The 23434-nt window shown below is 54.3% G+C and overlaps 2 protein-coding genes across 2 annotated transcripts in view; one reads left to right on the forward strand and one right to left on the reverse strand.

Moving 5' to 3' along the window:
- Nucleotides 1-1220: 1220 nt before the first annotated feature.
- On the forward strand, nucleotides 1221-9120 carry SRPRB (SRP receptor subunit beta). Its single transcript, XM_086618712.1, has 7 exons — nucleotides 1221-1332; nucleotides 1494-1588; nucleotides 1956-2033; nucleotides 3447-3529; nucleotides 3954-4090; nucleotides 5013-5067; nucleotides 6877-9120. Exons 1-7 carry the CDS (start codon nucleotides 1221-1223, stop codon nucleotides 7091-7093), a joined length of 777 nt encoding a protein of 258 aa, XP_086474838.1. The 3' UTR covers nucleotides 7094-9120.
- Nucleotides 9121-12079: 2959 nt separating this feature from the next.
- Nucleotides 12080-23434, reverse strand: part of SLCO2A1 (solute carrier organic anion transporter family member 2A1) — a 28503-nt gene continuing 17148 nt past the window's right edge. The window contains exons 4-14 of the mRNA XM_086618436.1: nucleotides 22698-22913; nucleotides 20479-20577; nucleotides 18741-18874; nucleotides 17488-17569; nucleotides 16144-16308; nucleotides 15441-15630; nucleotides 13317-13476; nucleotides 12818-12987; nucleotides 12597-12661; nucleotides 12334-12454; nucleotides 12080-12200 (exon numbers count right to left, since the gene is read on the reverse strand). Of these exons, the coding sequence (XP_086474562.1) occupies nucleotides 12080-12200; nucleotides 12334-12454; nucleotides 12597-12661; nucleotides 12818-12987; nucleotides 13317-13476; nucleotides 15441-15630; nucleotides 16144-16308; nucleotides 17488-17569; nucleotides 18741-18874; nucleotides 20479-20577; nucleotides 22698-22913 (1523 nt within the window). The remainder of the gene's footprint in view (nucleotides 12201-12333; nucleotides 12455-12596; nucleotides 12662-12817; nucleotides 12988-13316; nucleotides 13477-15440; nucleotides 15631-16143; nucleotides 16309-17487; nucleotides 17570-18740; nucleotides 18875-20478; nucleotides 20578-22697; nucleotides 22914-23434) is intronic.

The following is a 23434-nucleotide window of genomic DNA, read 5'->3' on the forward strand; positions in this document are numbered from 1 at the left end:
TAAGGCTATTGCCGCCCATTAGAGAAATTTGTTTCAACATCTGCTAAAGCAAAAGGGATTAAATCCGCCCTAGAGCCTAATAACTGATGTTTTGTACTCTCTGTGCTTTGGCTTCACCCAGGTTATCCCACTATTTCCCCAGCAGATGACAGTTACCCAGTGTGGTTGGGACACAGGAAGAGGGAGAGTGTTTATCTGAGGGAAGCTGAGAGGTGGAAAAGGTTAAAAAAAATCCCAACCCAAACCAAAAAAATATAGTGGTTGTAAGATGGAAGGTACAAGCAGAAATTATTCCATCTCATATCTCAGCTGGTTGGAGCTGAAGAGTGCAGACAGCAGAGTCATTTCCACCAGGCAGCACTCTTAAAACACAGAAGTATATTGATGGGGAGACACCAGGCTTAGGCTTCCTTCTTGAAAAAATCTAGGCTTTATTTAGAAACACGTGTTTTAGTAGCCTGCCCTGCGTGCTGCTGATCTGAAAACAAACACGTAGGTGGGCAGCCTGACTCTGATCCAGGGTGAAAATAAAAAGGCAACACAAGAAGGTCTGCTGAGGTTCTCCGCTTCGGAGGAACAGATTTTGGGATAGTCCAGCAGGTCCCAGCCCGGTTGGCAAGGCAGGCGTGCAAGAGCTGCTGAGGGCGGAAACATTCTAAGAGCTTCTGGAGTTGAGGGAATGGATATTTTGATGGGCTCGCAGTGATGATTTTTGGATGCGTATGGTATGCTGAGACCCCCCTGCAGTGCTGCCTTCAGCTCTGGGGTCCCCAACACAAGAAGGACATGGAGCTGTTGGAGCGGGGCCAGAGGAGGCCACGAAGATGATCCGAGGGCTGGAGCACCTCTGCTATGGAGACAGGCTGAGAGAGTTGGGGCTGTTCAGCCTGGAGAAGAGAAGGCTCCAGGGAGACCTTCCGGCACCTTCCAGTACCTAAAGGGGCTACAGGAAAGCTGGAGAGGGGCTTTGGACAAGGGTGTGCAGTGACAGGATATGGGGTGATGGCTTTACACTGGAAGAGGCGAGATTTCCATTAGATTTAAGGAAGAAATTTGTCTTCCTTAAAGTCCCCCCCGCCGCGACGCCCCCCCCGCGCCCCGGAGGAACTACAATTCCCGGCATCCCTCGCGCGCGCAGCCCGCCCTCCCCTTCCCGCCGGAAGCAGACGTGGGGGGTGGGAGGCGGGCGGGGTCCGGCGACGTGTGCGCGCTCGGCAGCCATGGCGGGCGGGCTGGAGCCGCACCTGGAGGCGCTGCGGCGGGAGCTGCTGGCGCCCGACCCCGCCGTGCTCTCCGTCCTGCTGGCGCTGCTCGCCGTCGCCGTGACGCTCCGTGAGTGGCGGCTCCGCGGGGCAACCCCCCACCCACACCCCCCCCCCCCCCCCCCCCGGGGGAGCAGCGGCCGCGGGGCCGCGCTCGCTGAGGGGGCGCCGGTCCCGCCCTCAGGCGCTCCCTCGGGCGCTCCCTCAGGCGCTCCCCCCTCTCTCCCGCAGTGATCTGGCGCTTCGTGCAGGGCAGGAGGAGCGGCCGGAGCGCCGTGCTGCTGCTGGGCCTCTGCGACGCCGGGAAGACGCTGCTTTTCGCGCGGGTGAGCGGGGAGCGGGGCCCCGGGGGGCTCGGGGCGGCCGCCACGGGAGCCCCGGGCCCGGGGGGTGCGCGGCTCCGCCGTCTGGAGCGCGCTCCTGTGGGGGTGGAGGTGCTCCGAAGGGTTTGCAGGCACGCTGTGCTCCTTCTTGTGCGAGCAATGCGGACGTTCGCTATAGAAATTGATATTTTTTTTTCTTAACGAGTGTTTTTCTTTTAATTATTTGTTGTTTTGAAAAAACTTTAAATTCAGATATCTGAAGTCTTTAGAGATCTGTTTAGTTTCTGAGTGGGTGAAACGTGGTGCCAGTGTCCCTCCACCCTCCTTTTCCTGAAAATGACTCTTTTTTTTTTTTTTTTTTCCCCCGCAGCTGTTGACAGGGAAGTATCGGGACACGCAGACCTCGATAACCGACAGCTCGGCAGTTTACAGAGTCAGCAGCGACAAGGTGGGCAGGTTTTCGGTTCCAACTTGTGCGTGGTTACTCCGGCCACCTGGTGCCTTGGTTTTTCTGCTCCCTGGGCTAAACTTGATGCTTTTTGTGCTGCTCCGTCTCCCGAGCCTGAAATCCGTCCCCAGTGTCATCCAAGAGTAGGACTGGATTTTTCTAGGCAATGCAGGCTGAGAAAGTGGGATAATACTGGGAGGTATTAGGGAGTCCTCCTCTGTGCAGGTTTTATTTCTTTGCTTCTCAAATTGCGAAACCTTTTTGACTGAAAACCACATCCGTGTGTGGGGTTTTGACAGGCAGGTAACGTGTGGTGTTTTTTTTTATAGACAATTCTTTTTTTTAGGAGCTGCTTTTACAAGTGGAGTAAAACACACGGCACTGGGGACAGCGGTGCGGTTCGGAGCGGGAGGGAGATTTGTTCTGTCGTGTTTAGTTTATTTGCTTGGCGATAATTTCTGTTTCTCCCAATAAAATCTGAATTTAAAAGCTTGGGCAGGCTTATTAAAAGAGCCTCCAGCTGAACTTCGCGTGGTCTCAAAAAGGGTTTGGTTACTTTCAGGTCCCAGGCTGCCATGGACCCAGTTATTTGTAGTTTAGAGCGATCTCTTCGGTTTCAGAAGAGTTTCTTTCTCGTGGTGGGTGCCCACGTGGCAGGGAAAGCAGTGAGCTGGCAGCACGTTACGTGCTGGTGAATTCTGAAAGGAGAGGCTGGTTTTGTGACTTCTCTATGTCGGTCTTCAGTAACAGTGGTGACCATAAGAGGTTAAAAGCTTACTAAACGGAAGTGCAAGCCTTTTTTTTTTTAATACATTTGTGTCTCTCTAGGTTTGAGCAGACAAGTACTGGGGGGGAGAGATGCTAGAATGCTGCAATGTGGACTGCTGCTTTTCTTTTTTTAAATTTTAGTTAAGATTTCCATTAAAATCCAGGAGCAGTGAGTAGATAGGGTCTTTGTGGTGCAGAGATCTACTTGCTGTCAGGGTTGGTGTAAATCTGGTGTACCAGGAGAGGTGACTGGTGAAGCTTGGTCACTCGCACTGTGCAGGTGGTGGCTGTAGGGAGGAGGTACTGTGGATGAGAAATGGGTTGAACAATGTCTTGTCTCTGCGGTCATGCTCTTTCCTCTCAGCTGTGGTGGGTGGTTTGCTGGTGTTGGTGCCCTCCTTGGTGAATCCTGGCCATGAATTGTTCCTCAGCATTTCTTTTGCCTGTCAGAATTGTTTGGGCTGGTAGACAGACTGAACCTCAGGGAGAGTTACATGCTTCTGCCCGGTCTGGGGATTCAGTCACCCACTGCTGCCACAACACCAGGCTAACTGGAAACCATTCTCAGGCTGTTTTTTCCCAGTCCATGATCACAGATACCCCTAGATTAGGTGTTGCTAATAACCTTCTGGCTTCCATTCCCAGAGCGCAAACGTGACCTTAATCGACCTTCCAGGCCACGAGAGTTTGCGGCTTCAGTTCTTGGAGAGGTTCAAGGCTGCAGCCAGGTAACTTGGAGGAGATTGGCAGGGGAGGAGGAGGAGGCAGGCGATGTTTTGGAAAGGGATGAACTAGATGATGGTGCTGGGGATGCTGTGAACTGAGCTGGATTCACTCTGCGTGGTGGTGCCTGGAGAATCAGAGCTCTCCCGTGGGGTAGTGGGGGTTAGTTATTGTTCTGCTTTCCTGCTTACCTGTGTTTGTAGTGCATCAGGAGGCAAAACAGCTGCAGCGGGGATGGTTTAGGGGATGTGGTGTGTCCATGGGGCACGGAGGGAAATAATTCCTACTGGAGCTGAATGTGGGGTGTATTCCAGCCAGCACATGCTAACCTGCTCTTGGGTTGGATGAGATCAGTTGTGGAAACAAATGTATTAGCCCAGGCTGGAATACTTGCAGAGCTTCAGACCCAACACATGTTCTTTCCTCCAGAGCCATCGTGTTTGTGGTGGACAGCGTGGCCTTCCAGCGGGAGGTGAAGGATGTGGCAGAGTTCCTGTACCAGGTCCTGGTCGATAGCACTGTGCTCAAAAACGCGCCCGCGCTGCTCATCGCTTGCAATAAGCAAGGTATCGTGTGCTGCCTTGGGGGCTGGACGTTGGGTTCACATAGGGGTTCGTGCCGTGGATGCTGGATTTCTCAGCAGTTGCGATTTCAGCAAAATGAAGGCTGGAACCTAGTTGTAAACTTGGACTACTCAGCAGGAACGTTTCCAGCAGCCACTGGGAGAATTCTTAGGTCGGGTATGTCTCATAGCTTTGCAGAGAAGCACCGCTTGGGAGAGCTACAGCTCTTCAGACAGGCTTAAACAGAGCAAGTGGCATTCTGCTTGTGCAGAACTGTCTTCCCGAGTCTGCAGGCAGCAGAAAATAGGATCAGCTTGAGCGTCATGAACTATCTGTACACACGTGGTGGCTTCAGTGTTAAAATCAGCCGTTTAGCTGCCAGGATTATATGTGTTCTCTTGATTGGACTAGCAGGAACATCCAGTTACTGGAAAGAACTAGATTTTCAGGTCCCTACAACTTCTGCGGCGTTATACAGGGATCCACACCTTCAGTCGGAAGCTTTTGGGCAGTATGGGATTGGGTTGTCTCAGTTATTTCGTGCACTGCTTCAGGAGCTGCCCGAGACCTTCGTGGCTCCATGTGCCACAAGTCCAGAAGTGCAGTGTTGAGCTCCGTAATGCCAGGACAGGCTGGAGTGCTGGGCCTTGTGGGTGGGACATCAAACCCCGTCCTCTCTTTGAAGCAGCTTAACTGCCCAGCAAGAAGCAAGGAATTCCGTACGTAACATCAGGCTTTTGGGTTCTTGCCTGCGAACCCGAAGCTCCAGCATCCCTCATCCTAGTGCAGACACAGCCGGTTTGTCCCGGTAACTCTTGGGACTGCACAGTGTGAGCAGGCCTTGCTGTACCTTTAGGGGGAGGAACCCGGTTCTGAATTCTGACATAAAACCAAAGAGCTGATTTCCTTTTCTTTTTCTCTCTAGATGTCACAATGGCAAAATCAGCAAAACTTATTCAACAGCAGCTGGAGAAAGAGCTGTAAGTATGAAATTGGATCTTAAACCCTCGGAGCTTCGCTCTTCTTTCCTAAAAGCTGCCATCCCCAGGCTAAGCCATACCTCCTGCCATACCTCCCGTGGCCCAGGGCACCGTCCTCTCGGGTACAGGGAGGGTTGGCTTCCAAATGTCAGACTTTCTGCGAGTGGTGGGAAGGTCTCACTAGCTCTGCTCAGTTGTAGTGTCACAGGTGTTTTTCTGGGGAGAGAGCCTCTGGTTTTCCTGCTCTGCTAACAGGCACTGCAGGAGCCTGTTTGGGACCCCGTGTTGGCTCTGGATTCCCCCCTCGGAGGGACGTGGGCCTGGGAAGACAAACGATGTGTGATCTGTTGCTAATTTTAAGTTGTAAGAGGAAGTGGAAGGAGGAGAAGGTGGCTTATGGACTGTGCTGTGAGCTGCCCCCTGAACGAGCTGCAGTGTCAACCGCTGGCAAGTCCATCTGGGGAGGGGGCAAGCAAAAGATGTTTTGGGTTTTTTGTAAGTTAGATTTAATCTCTGTGCATGACGATTCTGTCTGTGAGTCCCATAACTGTAGTTGGGTCAAATCTGCTCTGGGAGAGACCTGTGCAGCTCTTGTGCCATGGTGGGCTTCTCCACCAGTATCTAGTAGAGATTTTCCTTCCCCACACACACTCAGAACTGAGTATTTTGCCTTCCTGTTGCCTGTGGCTCCTGTTGGCTGGTTTCCAGTTAGCACCAAGGTGGCCTTGGGGGGAGGAGGAGGATTGTAGCTCTTTGGTCTCCAAACAAACACGTGTCCGTGCGATATGGCCATCTTGTTGCCAAGTGGTGGACTTGGCAGTGTTAGGTTTACAGTTGGGCTCGGTGATCTTAAGGGTCTTTTCCAACCTAAGTGATGCTGTGATTCCATCATCTCTTTGGCCAGTAGATGGCAGCAGGGTTGTTTGTGCTGCTGCCTCTTCCAGGCTGAATACCTGACCTTCCCGTTTTTCAGGGAGCACCTACTCAAGCTCTGCGGGAAAATAAGCATTCCTTGGTTCTGATGTTGAGCATTTGCCGACGATCTGCGTGTAGAGGTTGGATTTTTAGGTAGCTTATATGTGCCCTGTTAAAATCATAGAATCATGGGATGGTTTGGGTTGGAAGGGACCTCAAAGATCATCCAGTCCAACCCCCCTGCCGTGAGCAGGGACACCCTCCACTACACCAGATCTGCATCTCTTGGGTTGTTCCAGCTCCCTGTTCCAGGGAGCTGAAGGGCAGGAAGAGCAGTGACATTGGAGCCTGGTCCTTGGGCAGGCGTTGCTCACGGGGGCAGTGGGGAGACTTGATCCCCCTCTCAATTCCCAGAGGTGTTTGGCACTCTCAGGTGGCAGTGGGGTGAGCCCAGCACAATCCCTGATACCATGGGTGCCTCCCTCTTCCCAGTTTGCTGTTAAACTGGCGCAGGTCTTGAGCTCTGTGGGCTAAACCGTGCGTAATTCCTGGTGACTGGTGTCTGCCGTGGGAATATTGGGGAAAGTGAGATGAGGACATGGTCGCCTGACTCTTGCTGTTATTTATTACGGAACAAAACCTTGTTTCAGCACTCCTGCTCTCTTGACCCTCTCCGTGGTTGTGCCTTCCAGTGGGTTTTTAGGAGAAATGGCCCAAGTGCCTGTCCCTGCCTGGGCCTTAAAAGGCAGAGGCATTCCTGTGCCTCTGAGACCTTCCATCCTTGGAGGCTGGTGTCCTGCTGACAGAGCTGGATCCCAAACATCTCAGCAGCCGTGGTGTGGGTGACGTTCCCCAGCTTCCCAGTTCTTGACTCTTTCCCTTCTCTGTCCGCAGCAACACCTTACGAGTGACCCGCTCTGCAGCCCCCACCAGCCTGGATGGCTCAGCCACTGGGGGCCCTGCCCAGCTGGGCAAGAAGGGCAAGGACTTCGACTTCTCCCAGCTGCCCATGAAGGTGGAATTCGTGGAGTGCAGTGCTCGGGGCAGCAAGGGAGAGGAGGGAGATGCTGACTTCGAGAGCCTCGAGAAATGGCTGGCCAAAATCGCCTGAACAGCGCCAGAGGGGGAGACGTGGGGAGGCTGGAGGGCAGGACCCTTGGGGTCTGGAAGGAGAAAGATGGTGTGAAGCACTCAAATCTCATCTTGCTGTAGAAAGAAGAAACCTAAGCTGGAAATCAGCTTCCTGGTGTCTTCCTCTGCTGCTCGTGGCCTTGGGAGCAGCATGACACAATGGCTGGTGTCATTTCCCCTTGGCTCTCTCTTCATACTGCAACGTTTTTTTTTCCCTCTCCCCTCTTCTTTTGTCTTCCTCTGGGCTGCTGACCCTCTGGGCTTCCGAATTCCCTTCATCTTCAGGCTTTTCATTTGGTAGCTGCCAGGCACGTTAGGACGCAGTGACCTGCCAGGGTGAGTTCCAGAGATTGGAGCCTGCGTGTTGCCTTCTGCCTGGGTTTAGCATTCCAACTCTGTTACCTCTCGGAGCTTCTGATCCCCTCCTGACTTGGACTTCTTTCCCCAGCCTCTCACTGCTCAGGAGCAATGAGCACGTCACCTGTGCTGCCCCAGCAAAGAGCACAGACTCTCTCTGTTGGCAATCATGGAGGAGAGCATCAAAAGCTGTTTATGTCTCCCACCTTTCTGTTCTCCCAAACGGGTCCAGTCCCGTTTCTGTGGGAGTGGAGTGGTCTATTAAATGCCGAAAGCGGGCCGGTTGCTCTGCCTGTGTCCTTTGCTGTGTCTTTGGGTGATTTCCACTGTTGGATGGTTCTTGGGAATTTTTTTTTAACTGAGGGCTGTGTCCCAAAAGCTCGTTTCACTCTGCTTCTCCTTCCCATACTTCAGGCTCTTCTCCCACAGACACATGCACATGCTCTCCGAGTGGCAGAGTTAGAGTGGGGTCTTTGAAGCCATGAGGAAGTCATGTTTTGAGGTTCACACCTACCTGACGTGTGAGATCTGTCGTGACAGGCGTTTGCTGTGCTGCTTCCTGCTCCAGTAACATTTTTTGGGAATGTGTAATTAGTCGGCAATTGTGGCAGTGAGAGGCAAAGTCAAGGGGCTGCTAACGCATCAGTGTGATTCCTCGTCCTGAGGATGATTCTCAAGAGGGGAAAGATGTGTGAGATCTTCCCAGTTGGTTCTTGTTTGGTGTTTAAAGCCAAAGTTGCTGCTGTGGGTGCGATGCCAACCGTTTGTTCATCCTGCAGGGAGGGTTCCGTGGCTCAGGAGGCTGCTCGGAGGGCTCCGATTCAGGACGCTTCTAAACTTTCCAAGGGACGTTTGCTCTCCTCCTTCCAAGGTTATCCAAGGGCAGATCTTCCAGCAGCGTTGGCGTCAGTCAGGTGGGAGCCAAGACCCTGGTGCTGTGCTGGGCGTTGGGCTTCCCCTTCCTGACCAGCCTTAGGTCACAGTCGCCCTGCCCAGCAGCTTCCTGGGGCTTGGTGCTCTGGTGGGTCCCGTTGCTGCGCAGCACCTACGTGAGGATGATTGCTCTCCACTCTGCTTATCGGGAGGTCCTACGGCATTGACATTTTTCCTTTGGTTTTATTGTTTCCCCTTTTGTTTTGGGCTAGGAGGGAGCGACTGGCTCCTGGTAGATCTTTTCTGTCCTTTGTAGGCTCCTCTCCTCTCTGGTGTGATGCTTCCTTCATCACTCAGCTGATCTGTTCTGTTCTTTTCCTTCCTGCCCGGGGCATCCTCTGCCTCCTCGTAGCGTTGCCGAGTTTTAGTAGTGTTGGGAAGAGCAAGAACTGTCTTCAGCAAAGACCTGTGCTCGTGATGGAGCCGGGCCTTGCGTTTCTAGAGAACCCAGTGGCTCTTCTACTGTCCATGCAGAAGGTGGGGAAGGTTCTATTTACAAAGTATGTTATATCTTTATATTTCCTGCAGCCAGAGTATTGTTGGAACGTGGTTGTTGTGCTTTGGCCTCCTGCTTTGAATCCGGAATGCTGAAGTGAAAATATTGCTGTTTCTTTGGGTGGTTATCCTCCTTGCAAAGACCTCTCTGCTGAAAAGCAGAGGCTGGGGACGGGTAGCACGAAGCCGTGATTGGGTTTAAGTTGTTCTTATTAAAAGTATTCTTTAAATAAAAGATTTTTTTTTTTTTTGCTTAAATGGTTGTTCTCAAGTCTTGCTTCAGTCTGCCTGGATTTGCCTTGACTCTTCTCAGCCCTAAATCCACATGGATTGGGGCTTTGCTTCTGCTCACCGTGACGTTGAAGATCAACCTTCCTGTCGGTGACCAGGTCTGTCTTGTGAAAAAAAACACAATATTTTCTCCACACGCAGAGTTTTGGGTTTGTGGTTTTTTTATTATTTTTCGTGTGTGTGTTTACTTCTTTGTCTGAACATTAGAGACTTGATAATCACGTAGCAAAAAAAAAAACCAACTACAAACCACCAACCAAAAAACTCAAAAAAAAAAAAAAAAGGCACTTTGCTCCAACGTGCAGGAAAATAAACCTGGGTCAGGGTTAGGGTTGTGCTTTGCCTGCGGATTGTTCCCCTGGAAAAGGAAGGGTGGTTTTGGAGGAGGTCAGTGAGCACGGTGAGATCCAGGATCACAGAAACCACGTGAAAGTGGAGGAGAGATCGCTGAAAAGCAAAGAACAGCAAAAATACTACGATGCCTGAACGTTGGCATCCCAGCAGTGGTGGGTTCCTTGGAAAAAGGAAAACCTGCAAAACCAGGTTTTGCAACTGTCACCTTTCCTGGGGGCAGGACCGTTGGCCAGCCCCAGCCACCTTGACACCTGTGGGGCCAGAAGGTCCTGTGGGCCCTTTTTGGGCCACCTCATGTGCTTCTGCTGGCCAGCACCTCCTGGGGCTTGTCCATCCTGATGGGATGAAGGTGGAGGAAGTGGAGTTAAGGAAGGTTGTGTGGTTGTTAAGGGGAAACCTGCTGGGTGAAGGGGGAACGGGGACAGGAATAACACGGGCAGACCTCGTTTTTGTGAAGACTTGCTGCTCCAGAGCAAATCCAAGGCATCTGCTCCTCTCCTTTCCCTCTGCTCCCTCCGTGGGCATGGATGCAGCAGGGCTGTTGGCCGGGCATGCCGTGAAGAGTCATGCTTTGCCCTGCATGGTGCTGGGGTAACCCAAGAAAATTCCTCTGCTCTCCTGCTGTCCCTCTCCATCCCATCCAGGTCACCCGTGATGCTGCCGGAACAGAAAGGAAGAGGAGAGTGTGGTGGTTCGGAGTGACCCATGCTCCATGCCCGCGGGCCCAGAAGGCCCATCTCAGCTCAGCCCTGGCCCTTCAGTCCCTTCCTGAGCTACGTTGTGGGTGTAACGGTGTCCAGCTGGGCCACGGCCGGGTCTGGGCTCCTTTGGGTCTCCGCTCCAGTGTGTTTCCATCAAACCCTTTGCTCTTGGCTTCACCTTTCAGCAGCGTCAGCTCGGTGAGACGGGTGGTGTGTCCTTCGCGTGGTGCCAGGCTCTCCGGATCAGCTCGTGGAGCGATTCCTGTGCTCCCGTGCCACCCTCTGCAGATGACAGCAGGCAGCTGGCAGCAGCGGGTGCATCCCTGCATCCCACCAGCCGTGGCTTCTCTCCCCATTCTAGCAGGCTGCCTTCGCCCTGCCAGGACAGGGGAAGGCCTGGGTAGTGCCAGGGGCAGAAGAAGCTCTGCTGGAGCAGAGCAGGGAGGACCAGGACCTGCTGTGCTCACCTTGGAGATGCCTCAGGCAGGGATACATCCTGCACACTCCTGCCTACAGCCCCTGCCTGCTGCCCCCAGACCCTGCCACCAGTCCCATGTGTGCGTCTCCATGCCCAAAGCCCCTTGTACCCTCCCTGCAGCCCCCTGCCCTTGCGTAGAGCCCCGTGCCCACAGCCACATGCCTGAAACCCTCTGCTCCTGCCTGCAGCCCTGTGCCTTCAGCTGCCTCCACGCTGGCTAGATGTGGCCTACACCCTGCCTTCAACCCCCTGCCCACACCCCATGCCTGCACCCTCCTGCACTGTGCCTGCAGACCCCTGCCCACAGACCCTTCCTGCATCCAGCCTGGACCCCCCCACCCCGCACTACGACTGCTTCCGCAGGCCAACAGACCCCTGCTCCACCCCACTGTCAGCTCATACCCTGGCTCCAGCCCCCTGCCCACACCTCATGCCTGTGCCCCCTGCTCCCTGCCTGCAGCCCCCTGCCAAGAGCTCCGTGCCCAAGCCCTGTGCCCAGAGCCCCATAACTGCAGCCCCCTACTCCCTGCCCACAGCCCCTTGCCTGCAGCCTCATGCCCCATGCCCACGCTACCCTACCCACAGAAACGGGCCATTTCTGTGGTTCTCTGCCCACAGCCCCTTCCCCCTGCCCCAGGAACCTGCCTGAAGCCCCCTGCCCACACCCCTATGCGGGCAGAGCTCTGCACTCTGCCTGCAGCCCCTTTCAGCAGGGGGGAAGGTGAGCTCAGCATCTGCCAGGATGGGACCCACAGCCATGCCCCTGCCTTGCCTCGTCGGTGGAGACCAGCAAAGCACCGCAATTGAAAAAGTGACCTTTATTTATTTTTTTTTTCATTAAAAAAAAAAAAAAGCAACAACCCCCCCCCAAAGTTCTGCAATAAACCCCCAGTGATAACGTCTCACAACATGTGCGGTGTCCATGCCGATCTCTGCAAGGGGTGGGGGCAGTAGGGGGGCACATGGGGCAGCCCCCCCCCAGGGTTGGCAGCTGTCTTCCCTGCTCCTGTCCCAGCTGGGAGGGCATCACCCAGCTGGAAACGTCATACCGGAGCGGGGACCGTCACCCACAGCAGGTGCTTCTCCAGATACGTGGGATGGGGCTGTGCTCCAGCCCCCCTGTCCGCCTCCTGCTCCAGGTGGTGGGGCGATGGGCAAGGTGTGGCTGGAGAACCTTGGGAAGAGCTGGTCCCAGGCTGGGGCTGGCATGGAGCATCCCTCACTGGTGCCGTGGGCTGCAGAAGAGCTCAGAGCTGCTAAGGTGAAGTCACTTCCTTTTAGGCGGAAAAACAAACCCCAAAAAGAGAAAGTACTGGCAGTGGGTAATGGGGGCAGGGGGAGTCAGTCCTCAGGTGGGCTACACCAGCCCCGCCGCCTTCTCCTGCACGTTGTACTCCTTGTTCCTCTTCATCTTCCAGCTGATGAGGGCGAGGAGGATGGTGCCCACCACCTTGTAGCCCACCTGCAGCCCCAGGTATCTGTCGGGAGAAGCCCAAGGAGACGCCGTGGCTGGAGGTGGCACCGCCAACCGGCACCAGGCTGAGCTGGGGACCGTCCCCATGGCCATCCCCGCGGGAAGGGGGAACGGGGTGGGACACAGGGCAGGGGTACCTGTTGCGGAGGAAGTCGTTGTTGTAGTAGGCGCAGAACTGGCGCCGGGTGCACTGCTTCTGCCAGTAGATGCAGGAGGAGTCGATGAGGGCACCGAACATGGCCGGAGCGGGCAGCCAGGCTTTGGAGAAGAAGGGGACGGAGTCAGGCTGCCCGCCCTGCCATGGCAACATGCTTTGCCTGCTGTCCCTAAGGAGATCCAATACCTCCTGGGCTCTAGGATGGCCCTGGGCACTCTGCCTCATTAAGAGATGGACACTCACCCAGCAGCCTCATTAGCAAGAACTGGACTCCGATGGCAAACGACTTCTCATCCTGGTTCACCACCCTGTAGGGAAGAAGCCACAGGAGGTCAGAGGTGCCAGCATCGGCACTGCCTTTGGCCAAGCATCTCGGTCTGGTTGGCCCCATTGATCCCACCATGGAGAACCCATCGCATCACGCTTCTCCCAATGCCTTGCGCCATCCCCTGCCCATTGCTCACCGTAAAACCATCATGTAGAGGGGGTTGTGGGACAGGCAGGCTACCAGGGCAGCAAAGGAGATGAGGAATATGGCAGGAAGGAGCATGTGGGAGCAGCTGAGCGGACAGGAGCCTGTCTTGGCAGAGGAGAGCCCGTTCCGAGCAGGGATCAGGGAACAGTTCTTGTAGATCTGTTGGAAAAGTTTGGTAAAGAAAAAAAACACAACACAAATGTAAAACTCTGGAAGCGAAGAACTTTGGTTTTTAGAGATGCACCAGACTGCGTTGCTTTGTGGAAGACTGACAAGAGCATCAGTTCCAATTTTAAGGCACAGCCATGGCATCCCGCAACGGGATGCGCCACCATCCCCGTTCCTCCACGCAGACTCCCGGGCCGTTACCGCGATTCTCCGTTGCATCTTCCCAGCTTCTCCAGTAGACCCTCCCTCCTCCCCACGCCGGAAAGGCCCCACCACCTTACGACTTTTGTCAGGTGCCCTCTGCTTTGCCACCCACTCACCGCTTGTTTGGGAGCGGCAGCGTCGGCGGTGCCGTCGGCGCAGCCGGCGAAGCAGGGGGAGATGTACTCCACGTTGTTCTCCCCGCACACCGGGTGGAAGGCGTGCTCGGAGCAGCGGCACCCGCTCGGCGGCTTAACCTGCTGCTGGGAACTCTGTGTACTGCCAAGAAGGAGGAGGGGAGGGGAAAAAAAAAAAAATAATAAATTAAAGAAAAAAGTAAAGAAATAGGACAGGAAGAATGAAAAATCCCCGTCCCTGTGTTTACTGGGATGGTGCCAGCAGCGGGCTGGTTGGCTGCCAGACCCCGACCGCCTGCAGGTACCGCTGCACGGGCACCGTGAGCGCAGCAGGAATTGTGTGATGTCTGCAGACAAGTCCTCACACACCGACTTTTCTCCCCCTCCTCCGCACCCCGAGCTCAAAACTCGTCAGCCAAACGCCTGGAGAAACATCTCTGGGCTCCATCCAGACCGGCGCGAACAGATGTGCGCACAGCCCCAGCTGGAAACACCGTTCCGGCAGAAACTGGAAGCGGGTTCGCTTCCAGACAAGCCTGACGACAGCGTGGAAGTCAAGAGGACGAACTGAACTGTCTGTCCTGTCTTGCCTTACTACTCCTGCGGGGTCATGGTACCAAGGACCTGCTCTTGGGTGCGGTGGGATGAGGCAGAGCTCATGTTCACCCGTCCACGTAGCCCACAGCTGCCTGGAGATCCAGGCAGAAGGCGTTTATGCACTGTTGTCATTGCATGGGGGGGACACGTTTCCAAAATAATATAAGGCAATGGCCTCTTTTTCCATGAAAGTCCCTCCAGCAGCTCCCAGTTACATCAGAGTGGGTTACATCAGTTACTCTGGGGTGGGGTCAGATGAGGCCACGAAGATGATCCGAGGGCTGGAGCAGCTCTGCTATGGAGACAGGCTGAGAGAGTTGGGGCTGTTCAGCCTGGAGAAGAGAAGGCTCTGGGGAGACCTTCCAGCACCTAAAGGGGCTCCAAGAAAGCTGGAGAGGGGCTTTGGACAAGGGTGTGTAGTGACAGGACACGGGGCAATGGCTTTGAACTGAAAAAGGGGAGATTTAGACTAGATCTAAGGAAGAAATTCTTCACTCTGAGGATGGTGAGGCACTGGCACAGGTTGCCCAGAGAAGTTGTAGATGCCCCATCCCTGGCAGTGTTCAAGGCCAGGTTGGATGGGGCTTTGAGCAACCTGGTGTAGTGGAGGGTGTCCCTGCCCATGGCAGGGGGGTTGGAACTAGTTGATCTTGAAGGTCCCTCCCAACCCAAACCATTCTGTGATTCTGTGATCAGCAAAGCCCATCAAGACCGGTATGTCCCAGAGGAGCCAAGACAGGCAGTTGACCTGACGCTGGTGGCAAGAGGTGAACGCTGCGAGGCCAAGGTGCCTCCCAAAATTTAGCATTTGCAGCACCTGCACTTGAGCTGAGGGATCTCCTGCCATTTGAAGCCTTGCTCTCGGGCAGAAAGCTCGAGATGCCGGCGCCTCAGCGGATCTTCCGTACGCCCCTGAATGCGCGGCGCAGATCGGAGCATAAACGCGTCGCCCACTCGTGAATTTGCAGAGGGCTGTTGCTTTCCTTCCCCGTGGTTATTTAAGAGGCTTTTAAGTGGGAGAAGCCCATGGACCGCCATGTCCCTCACCCTTCTACCAGCCCTGGGACAGGAGGGCTTATTGCTGGTGAAGGGAAACGTTTGTACCAAAGGTCAACGTTTGTGCCTAAATGTCATTTTTCTCTTAAAAAGACACAGTGAGAGCCAAAAGCTTCCACCCACGTGAAGAGAAAGGTGATGTCCAGCTGAAACAAAGGCAGGATGCAAGGTGGTCGTTGGTGAGGTTGATGTGGACACGGGTGCTAATGCTGCTGATTTCCCCCTAGAAATCCAGAGTGGAAAACACTCCCTGCTTGTTTGGTACAGAAAATAGGGAATAAATGTCCCCCCAAGCATTCTGTGCTAAGATCTCCTCCAGGCAGCGGGAGCAAGGAGTAACGTGGCCATGTCTACTGCCTCTTCCCCTCCACCTGCATGTATCCTACTCCATGGATGATCAAGGCAAGAGCTGGAGGAACAAGTTGCTGGAAACGACCCAAGAACCTGTGTTACCTGGGGGGGTAGATCCCATCGATGCGCCCCGTGGAGCAGCCCATGAAGAAAATGGGCAGGCAGATGAGGATGGAGAAAACGAGCACCACCACAGCAAAGCGGGGGATGGCCCGGAGGGAGAAGGCAAAGCGTTTCATGATGATTCCTCCTAAGAGCATCCCGAGCGCTGCCGCTGGCAGGTTCACAGCTCCTGCAGAGGAACGAAGGGATTAGGTGGGGCAGAGGGTGGAGGTAGAGGCTTTGTGGACCTTGTGGTGGTTGGAGAACCCACAGACCCCACCGTTACCCACGACAGATCAAAACCCAAGGCACCTATGAGAAACCTCAGCCTCAGGAACGTGGCTTAGAGAGGCGAGATCAAGCTCGGTGCGTCATCGCTTGCTCTTGCCAACTTCTCGAAGCGTCCCAGTGATCCAGCCCTGCTTCGCCCATCTGGTGGGGCTGCACGTTTTCAACGAGAGCCGTTGCGAGAGCCAACAAATGTAGACAGTCTTTGAGAGGCTGCAAGACAGCCTGGCCTTCTACAGCCATCTCAGATCAGGAAAGTCATCAACCATCTCGAGGTGATCCCTAGGTCTCATCTGAAAACGCGTTGCCAATGACTTTCTCCCACGGGATTAAAAAGTCTGGGGAATACAGGCAGGTGCCTCCCCGCCGATGGGTATTTTTCACCCTGTGGAAGCCGCTGCCCGGTTGTCCTCACCTATGAGAAAGTTGGCGTAGGAGGAGGAGGTACCATACTGCTTCTCCAGGAACTTGTTGAGGAACGTGGACAGACCCGCAATGACTGAAGAGAAGCTGCACTGAGCCAGCACCAGGAGGATGAAGAGAGGGTTGAGGAGCAGCCTGAGGAAGATCTTTGGGAATTCTACAGGGAAACAGCAGGAAAAAAACCCACGTTATTTCAGCCACGTGATCCTCACATCAGCAATTCGTACTGTGAAAAAAAACCCAACCCACCATTAGACTGTTCCCAGGGAGCTGATACAGGGGATGTCTAAGGCCATGGGAAAATGGAAGAGGAGACACCCTGATTTGGCCAGGCAGCTGCCAGGACCATGGCCAAAGCACCCCGAAGAGCGAGGCGGAGGGCCAGCTCTGCCCACCACCCTCCCTCTCCCATGTTTTCCAAACTCACGAGCCTCCGGAGCACGTAGCAGCCAGGGAACAACAACAAAAAAAAATCTGTTTTTCTGGAGCAGGGCCCATCCCCTTGGGTGGTGCAAACTGACAAAGACGCTCGGGTTTTGGCACAGCCCCACCGGCCGCGCGCGGGCAGGGTCCAGCTCCCGCACGCAGCGTGTTTTCCTGGTGGGACACTATGTCTCCTGCCCTTTCAGTAGAGGCAGACCGACTCCAGGCTCCTCAGGAGCAGCTCCGTTTGTTTGGTGGCTCATTAGCTTTCCCCTAATAGCAGGGAGTGCCGCGGAGAGCTGGTGTGGTTCATCAGACCCAACGAGATAGAGAAGAAGGAGCTGACTGCTCCAGGATACGACTGTGGAGGATGGAGAGGGAAGGAGGGAGGGGCTTTAGCTGGAAAGAAGTCATCGTGGAGCTGCAAAAAGTCATCAAACTGGTCTCTCTCAGCAGTGACATCCCGACTCGAGTCCGTTTCAGCTCCACATAAGCAAACCAGCGTAAGAAGCAGCGCGGTGACCTTCTCGAAGCGGTGGCTGGTGGGGCCGGCAGCCCCATGCCCTCTCCTGGAGCCGTGGGTTAAACCACCCAGCTAGCGTTTTCCAGCACGCTCGTGCCATTTTAAGACCAAACCAATCTTCAGGAACCATTTCAGGCCCCACAGACCTCAGCACCACTGTCTCACGGCAAGAGGGAGGCTGTGTCCATCTTCCCGCGCTCCTTGGGGAAGGGCACGCTAGAGTTCTTGAGGTGCCTGAGCTGGCCCTGGCATCTCCACGCAACGCGGTGGAGACACTCAAAGGCCCCCAACAAGCACCCTCAGCTTGGAAACGCCGGCGTGGTGGCCTCCACCCACCCGGCATGGCCCGGCACCCCCGATCGCCCTCGCCTTTAAGTGCCAGCCCTTTACTTTTTATAAACTCCAGCAGGGAGGTTTCTTCAGCCGCCCCCTTCTCCATCTTCCTGAGCATGCCAGCCTCCACCTTCAGGTCCTGGGGAGGGACAGAAGAGCAGGCTGCGGTGAGAGGAGCAGGGTCCGTCCCAGACGCCTTCGACCCCCTCCCACGCCTGATGGTTCTCCTCACCATCACAGCAAAGGGGCAAATTTATCCCCAAAATCGCCGCAGCCCTCGAGTGGAGCAGCAGGACAAAAGCTTGTCCTGCTCGGAGAGGTTTTAAGAGCTTGGAAAGCTTCCCTCTCCTGAACCCTGACAATGCACCTCTTTTTTTAAGGCTGCAAAAAGTCTGAAAATGAAAGTTGGACACAGGTCAGCTGAAGTTTGGTGAGTCCCGTAGCTATAACCACGAAATATTTTGGGCTTGAGTTTGACTCAAAGAATCGACGATTTAAAAGAATTTTAAATCAAGAATTTTGAATCGACGATTTTAAAAGAATCGACGATTAAAACAATCTCAAAGCAAAATTATTTTTTAAACTAAACCGGGGGGGGGGGGGGGGGGGGCTTGGTTTTGAAAACACTGAAACGAAATGTTTTGATGGTTTTGCATCTCTTAAACTTGTTTCAATGGGAAACTTGTCTCTCTTCTGCAATTTTTCTCCCCAAAGGAAAAGCCCATTTATCAAAGCTTTATCTCTCGTGTGTGCCACACTTGAGGATGCTCTGCCCCGAGATGGTGAGTCACTCATGATGATGATGATGCTGGTGTCAGGGGAGCGTCACCTTCCAGAGGGTGTTGCAGTGGGGAATTAAGATACAGTTGTCACCAGCAGAACCAGGTCACACACCCGGAGGGTCGGGCCCCCACGGGCAGACCCCTACCAAGGAGGACCTCATGCAGGAACCCCAAGAAGCCGCCCAGCCATCACCCTGCCCCAGGGAAGGCGCAGGTCTACCCAAAACCTTCTTCCCAATGGATGCTGTCGATGCAGCTAGTGGGAAGGGCATGAGGTCTGGTTTTTTGGTCTGCTGAGCTGTGGTGGTTCTGGCTTTCCAGCTAATGATGAGGAAGTGAAAGGTTTGGTCCTTCACGTGTTAGAGGCACAGAGCTTGTCTGGAAGACTTGAGAAGCTGTAACCCCATCTGAGAAGGGTTGCTGGGCTCCCTTCCTCCCTCCCACCCCTCTCCTCCGGGGACAGGTATTCCCTCCCCCAGCGCATCCCTGGAACCAGGATGTTCTGGCCCCCCGAAGGTGAGGTCTCACCTCTCCTTTCACCATGTACCGAGGGAAAAAGAAATAAGGAATGGACGTGAGCACCAAGCAGCCCGAGGAGATCAGCAGTCCCAGCCACCAGGCTCCGATCCACCGCTGGTCCCTCGGTGTCAGGGCCACTGTAGCTGCAAGACACAAAGATCCATCGTAAGAGCTCTGCTCCTGCACGTCTAAGGGTGAAGGGGGCAAACGTCCACGCAAACGTGGATCGGTGGAACACAAAGGCTCCATGTGGGCAAAGTCCAAGGCTCTCTCCACTGCCATGGAAGAGCGAATGGGTGGAGGTGGGAGCTCCCACTGGCATTGGTAGCAAGACCAGCTTTGGTTGTGATTGACTTCCTTTCCCCATGCCAGGATCCTGCACCGCCACTCCCCATCCAAACCATGCCGAGCCTCCCAAATGGATTTAGTCATCACCGAAGAATGCTGATGGCACGGGTTCAGCTCTTCCCAGCCGAGCCAGCCAGCGAGGCGGCGATTACGGGGGCCCGACTCCATCCTCCTCTGCCTGGGGCGCGCAGTGGCTTTGGACCACGCTGCCTGCCGGGGATGCCGAGCCGAGGCAGAGACCGGGAAAGGGCACAGCCGCTTTCCTGGAAAAGATTGCTCTCCCATTGTTCCAACCGTGGTCACTCTCTGCTTGCGGAGACCAAGGGAAGGACCCGCGCCGGCAGAAGAGCGCTGTTAACGAGCACAGTTTCCGAGTGGATGAAACTCCGGGCGCCTTCTCCGGAAAAAGGAGGAGAAGGTGAGAGCCGGTCCGTCTCCAGCGCAGACATCCTTTGGCTGGGCCAAGCCATGCTCACGGGAGGTTGACAGATTGCTTGGCTTGGCATGGGGACCCCACCTCCCCATCGCCGGGACGGAAAGGAACCGGCAGCAGCCTCCGGTTGGGAGCCCCGTGCCAGGGTGCGGCTGGAGAGGAGCCCACGCCCCACCGAAACAATCGCCCCGCTTCCCCAAACAGGACCACTCCACTCTGGAGCTCGGACGTCATCACGGAGCGACCGGGCAGAGGTTTGCCAAATCCGTCTGCCGCCGCCGGGAGCGAGCCAAGGCTTTTTGCCGTTTCCTGCCCCAGGTTCATTTATTATTCTTATCAGGCACCGGACAAAAATGTCAGGCGAGCTCTGATCTCTCTATGGAAACACAGGAAAAGCCACATTAATGATGGAGCTGGAGAAATTCTTTAGTGATTAAGTTACCAGAAATAATAAGTGTGTACCGCAGATAAAGAAAAATCAGCCCTGCGGTGGTGTTGGCTCGGTCCCTCTCTCTGAAGATGCTGGTGAAGGGTGGCGGGGAGGAGGACGAGTAGACACGAGCCTTCCCGTGCACCCAGAGGGCAGCGGTTGCCGTGTTGTTGTCTTCTCCATCCCTGGATGCTTCAGATGTCCCTGCTCCTCTCCACTACCGTGCTGGGGTAGTGCGATATTTCCTCAGCGTCGTGGCAGTGGGCACACCCCAGGAATGACCACCAGCATGACTAGAACATTGAAATGTCCCTACTGCAGGGCTCTCTGCTTCAGTGGTGGCTTCAGGACCATCTGTCGCCTTCCTCATGGGGAGATGGAGCGGAGAAGTGCGCTTGAGGTTGCTGTTCCAGGTCAGGTCTTTCCAGGGGAGTCACAGGAACTGGTGGCTTCTGCCACCAGTCATCTTGGAGCGATCTTCTGACTCACTAAAAGAAAGCTTTTAGGAGGACCATCACTACCTGAGAAATACTCACCAACGTCAACTCTTCCAATATCCACGAAGAGCCGCAGCACCACGGATCCCAGCAGGTATCCAAACGCAGGGCCGAACACGGCGATGGCGAAGAGGATGGCTGAAAAAAAGGGAGCAGAGAGCACCAGTGTGAGCAGGGAACAGGAGCTTGGATGCAGGGGAACAGGAGCTTGGATGCAGACACGGCTTTTGCCTTCCCACGGGAAGCAGGAATGGTGTTACAACACGCAGGGGAGAGAAACCACCTTTGATCAAGTGGTAGATGATGAGGAGACCCCCATTGCTCAGATACTGAATGTGGTATCTCTCCAACAGGATCAGGAGGAGGACAGGCAGAAAAAAATCCCTCTGCTCTGCTTCCTCAGGGCTTTGCCAACACGCTAAAAGTTGTCAGCCACCCCGGGAATATCCAAGACTCACGGTGAGAGAGGGGGGAAGCCCAGGGAGCAGCAGGACGGTGGCATCCTGGGCTCCTGCAGGTGATGGAGACCTTAATCTCCTACGGGAGGCCAAGGAACCAAACACATCCCAGCTCTTAGGTCCTAGCAAAAACATTTGGTGCAAACTTCAGGGGAGGTGAAAGGTGCTGGGAGCAAGAAGGGCAGCGGTTCAGCTGAACCATCCTGTTCAAAAAATAGAGAGCTTGGACCTAACCCGCAAGGTCAAGATGTTTCCTTGCGACCTCTCTGGAACGAACGGATTCACGTTTCCTCCCTGAAGGAAACTCTTTGCACAAGGTGGTCCAAAGGAGACGGTTCTCTTGAACCGCATTGACCGTTTCTGTGCGTTTTGCCGGTCTGGATGGAGCCTTTGAGCGCGCTGAGTACGGAAGCGCCTGATCCCACCGCTACGCCTCAGCTCTGCACCTATTTTAAAAGCTTTTTTTTTCCCAATTAGGCAAGGCAGTGCCTTGTTTCTACAACAGAAACCTAAGTACCAAAGGGCAGCGTCTTCAGAGGAGAAGCATTTAACCTCATACATGGACAGCAGTGTTCCCTTCCATAGGAAGATGCCAAGACCTAAACCGAGACAAGACTCAAAGGGCAATGGCATCTACGTTGTGTTGAGGTGATCCACACTCACCACACCATACCCTCCGACACGGACATTCCCACGGCCCTAAAGTGACCACCCATATTATAAAGAACAAGCCACTCCTATTCTCCTTCATCATCAGGACCTGCAGGTTTGGGAATTCAAAGGGCACGTGGAGGTCCTGGGAAGGGTGACCCTTCGCCGCAGGGGCAGGACGAAGATGCTCAGTCCCTCATTTTGCTATCCTGAGCCACTGTATTTGAGCTCAGACAAGCCAGTACTACCCGCACGGAGACTTCCCGCAGAGCTCTTGGGCGGTGGAGCAGCCCTTTGCAGCAGGAGCCTGGAGCAAAACACGCCTGGGTGGGTCTGCAGACCCTGCCAAGCACTTCAGTGCTTGGCCAAAGCCTGTCCTTGGGAGTCTAATCCCGAAGGCTTTCCTCCTCCTTTAGCACTTACCTTATTTTGGAACATCCGCTGTCGACTCCTAAATCACTCTGACGCCTTTGGCTGCTTTAAGACATTGTTTGGCACCAGGAGGAATCGGGATTTTTTAAGTAACTGATGGACTGAGCCCAAAGCTCGGGTAGACGGGCCAGCGCCGGATGGCTTTTGCCATTTTCAGGGAATAAAAGAAACCTGTAGTTTAACCTGGAAGGCAGCACCTCTCTGTTTGCAATCGAGAGGTCCTCCTGAGCCTGGGAGCCTCCACCAGGCAGGGACCGTTTCCACGGCAAAAAAAACCCGTCGATTTTGAACCCTTGATGCAATACCAGTCTCCTGCTGGATGTCGTACCTCTGGTTAAACCATGATCAATCCATGCTCAATAAGAGCAGGAGATGGCTTCTCAGGAGGTTTCCTTACTACTCATTCCCACTACGGATGGTGTAAGTTCTCACAGACGCAAGGGAGATGTCCCAACTCATCCATCTCATCTCTGTGTCCTGATCCTTTAGCTTCCTGACATCCACACCATGAACATAACCCTACAGAGAACAACTGACTATCAAGGGGAGAGAGACCTCGGCCTTTTAGTGGGGGAGGATCTCATCTGAGTCCCATTGGCTGCTCAACCTGTGCCCACAGGTTCTTCTCCAGATGAGCACCTCACGTCACCCCACCTCTACGTCTCACCGCCGAGGTCTGGAGGAAACAAACCCATATACAGCAACGGTCCCACTTACCAACGTAGAGCGGGGAATTGTTTGCTTCTGCGAAGTCGTCTACGTAGGATATCCCAAAGGGCTGGATGGGAACCGTCCCGATTCCGGCCAGCAGCTGGGCGATGACCATCATGGCCCATATGCTGCTGGCCTCCTTCTGAGGATCCTGGGTGGTGTTTGGGCACACAATCTTATTCTCTGCAGAGCAGAGTTCAGCCTGGACATGGCTCTTGTTACCTGAAAGGGAGAAGAACGAGCATTAAAACGCCGGGCACGTCCTCCGCCTCCTCCCGCACTAAATCCCTAAATCCCAGGAATCTCCCAAATTTGCTGAATAAGCACATACTGTTGGATTTTGGACATTTTTTTTTTAGCAGTTCACATCACTTTTCCCTTCCTTTGGGGCATCATACTGAGGTCAGCGAAGCAAACAACCAGGCTCTGATTTTTTTTTTTTTTTAATCAAACTCTGAAAGACGGGCTGATCAGAAAAGCTGGAAGCAAATTAATTTCTCCTGGGAGGGATCAGCACTTCTCTTTTTTTTTTTTATTATTTGTAACTGGCTCAGCATCCCTATCACATCTTTCTCATTAATGTAATAACTGTGGATTTTCTACACTTCTGAGCAAACAGACAGAAAACAAACCCAAATATTTGCCGGGTGATGAGGGGTTTTCTTTGGCGCAGTGCGGAGCACATTCCCAGTAGGAGGGCAAAAAATCCTTACGTAAGTCCACTAGATGCCGCGTTGTCTAAA

This window comes from Tauraco erythrolophus, chromosome 11 (genome assembly GCF_009769465.1).
Source record: "Tauraco erythrolophus isolate bTauEry1 chromosome 11, bTauEry1.pri, whole genome shotgun sequence".
Taxonomy (NCBI): Eukaryota; Metazoa; Chordata; class Aves; order Musophagiformes; family Musophagidae; genus Tauraco; species Tauraco erythrolophus.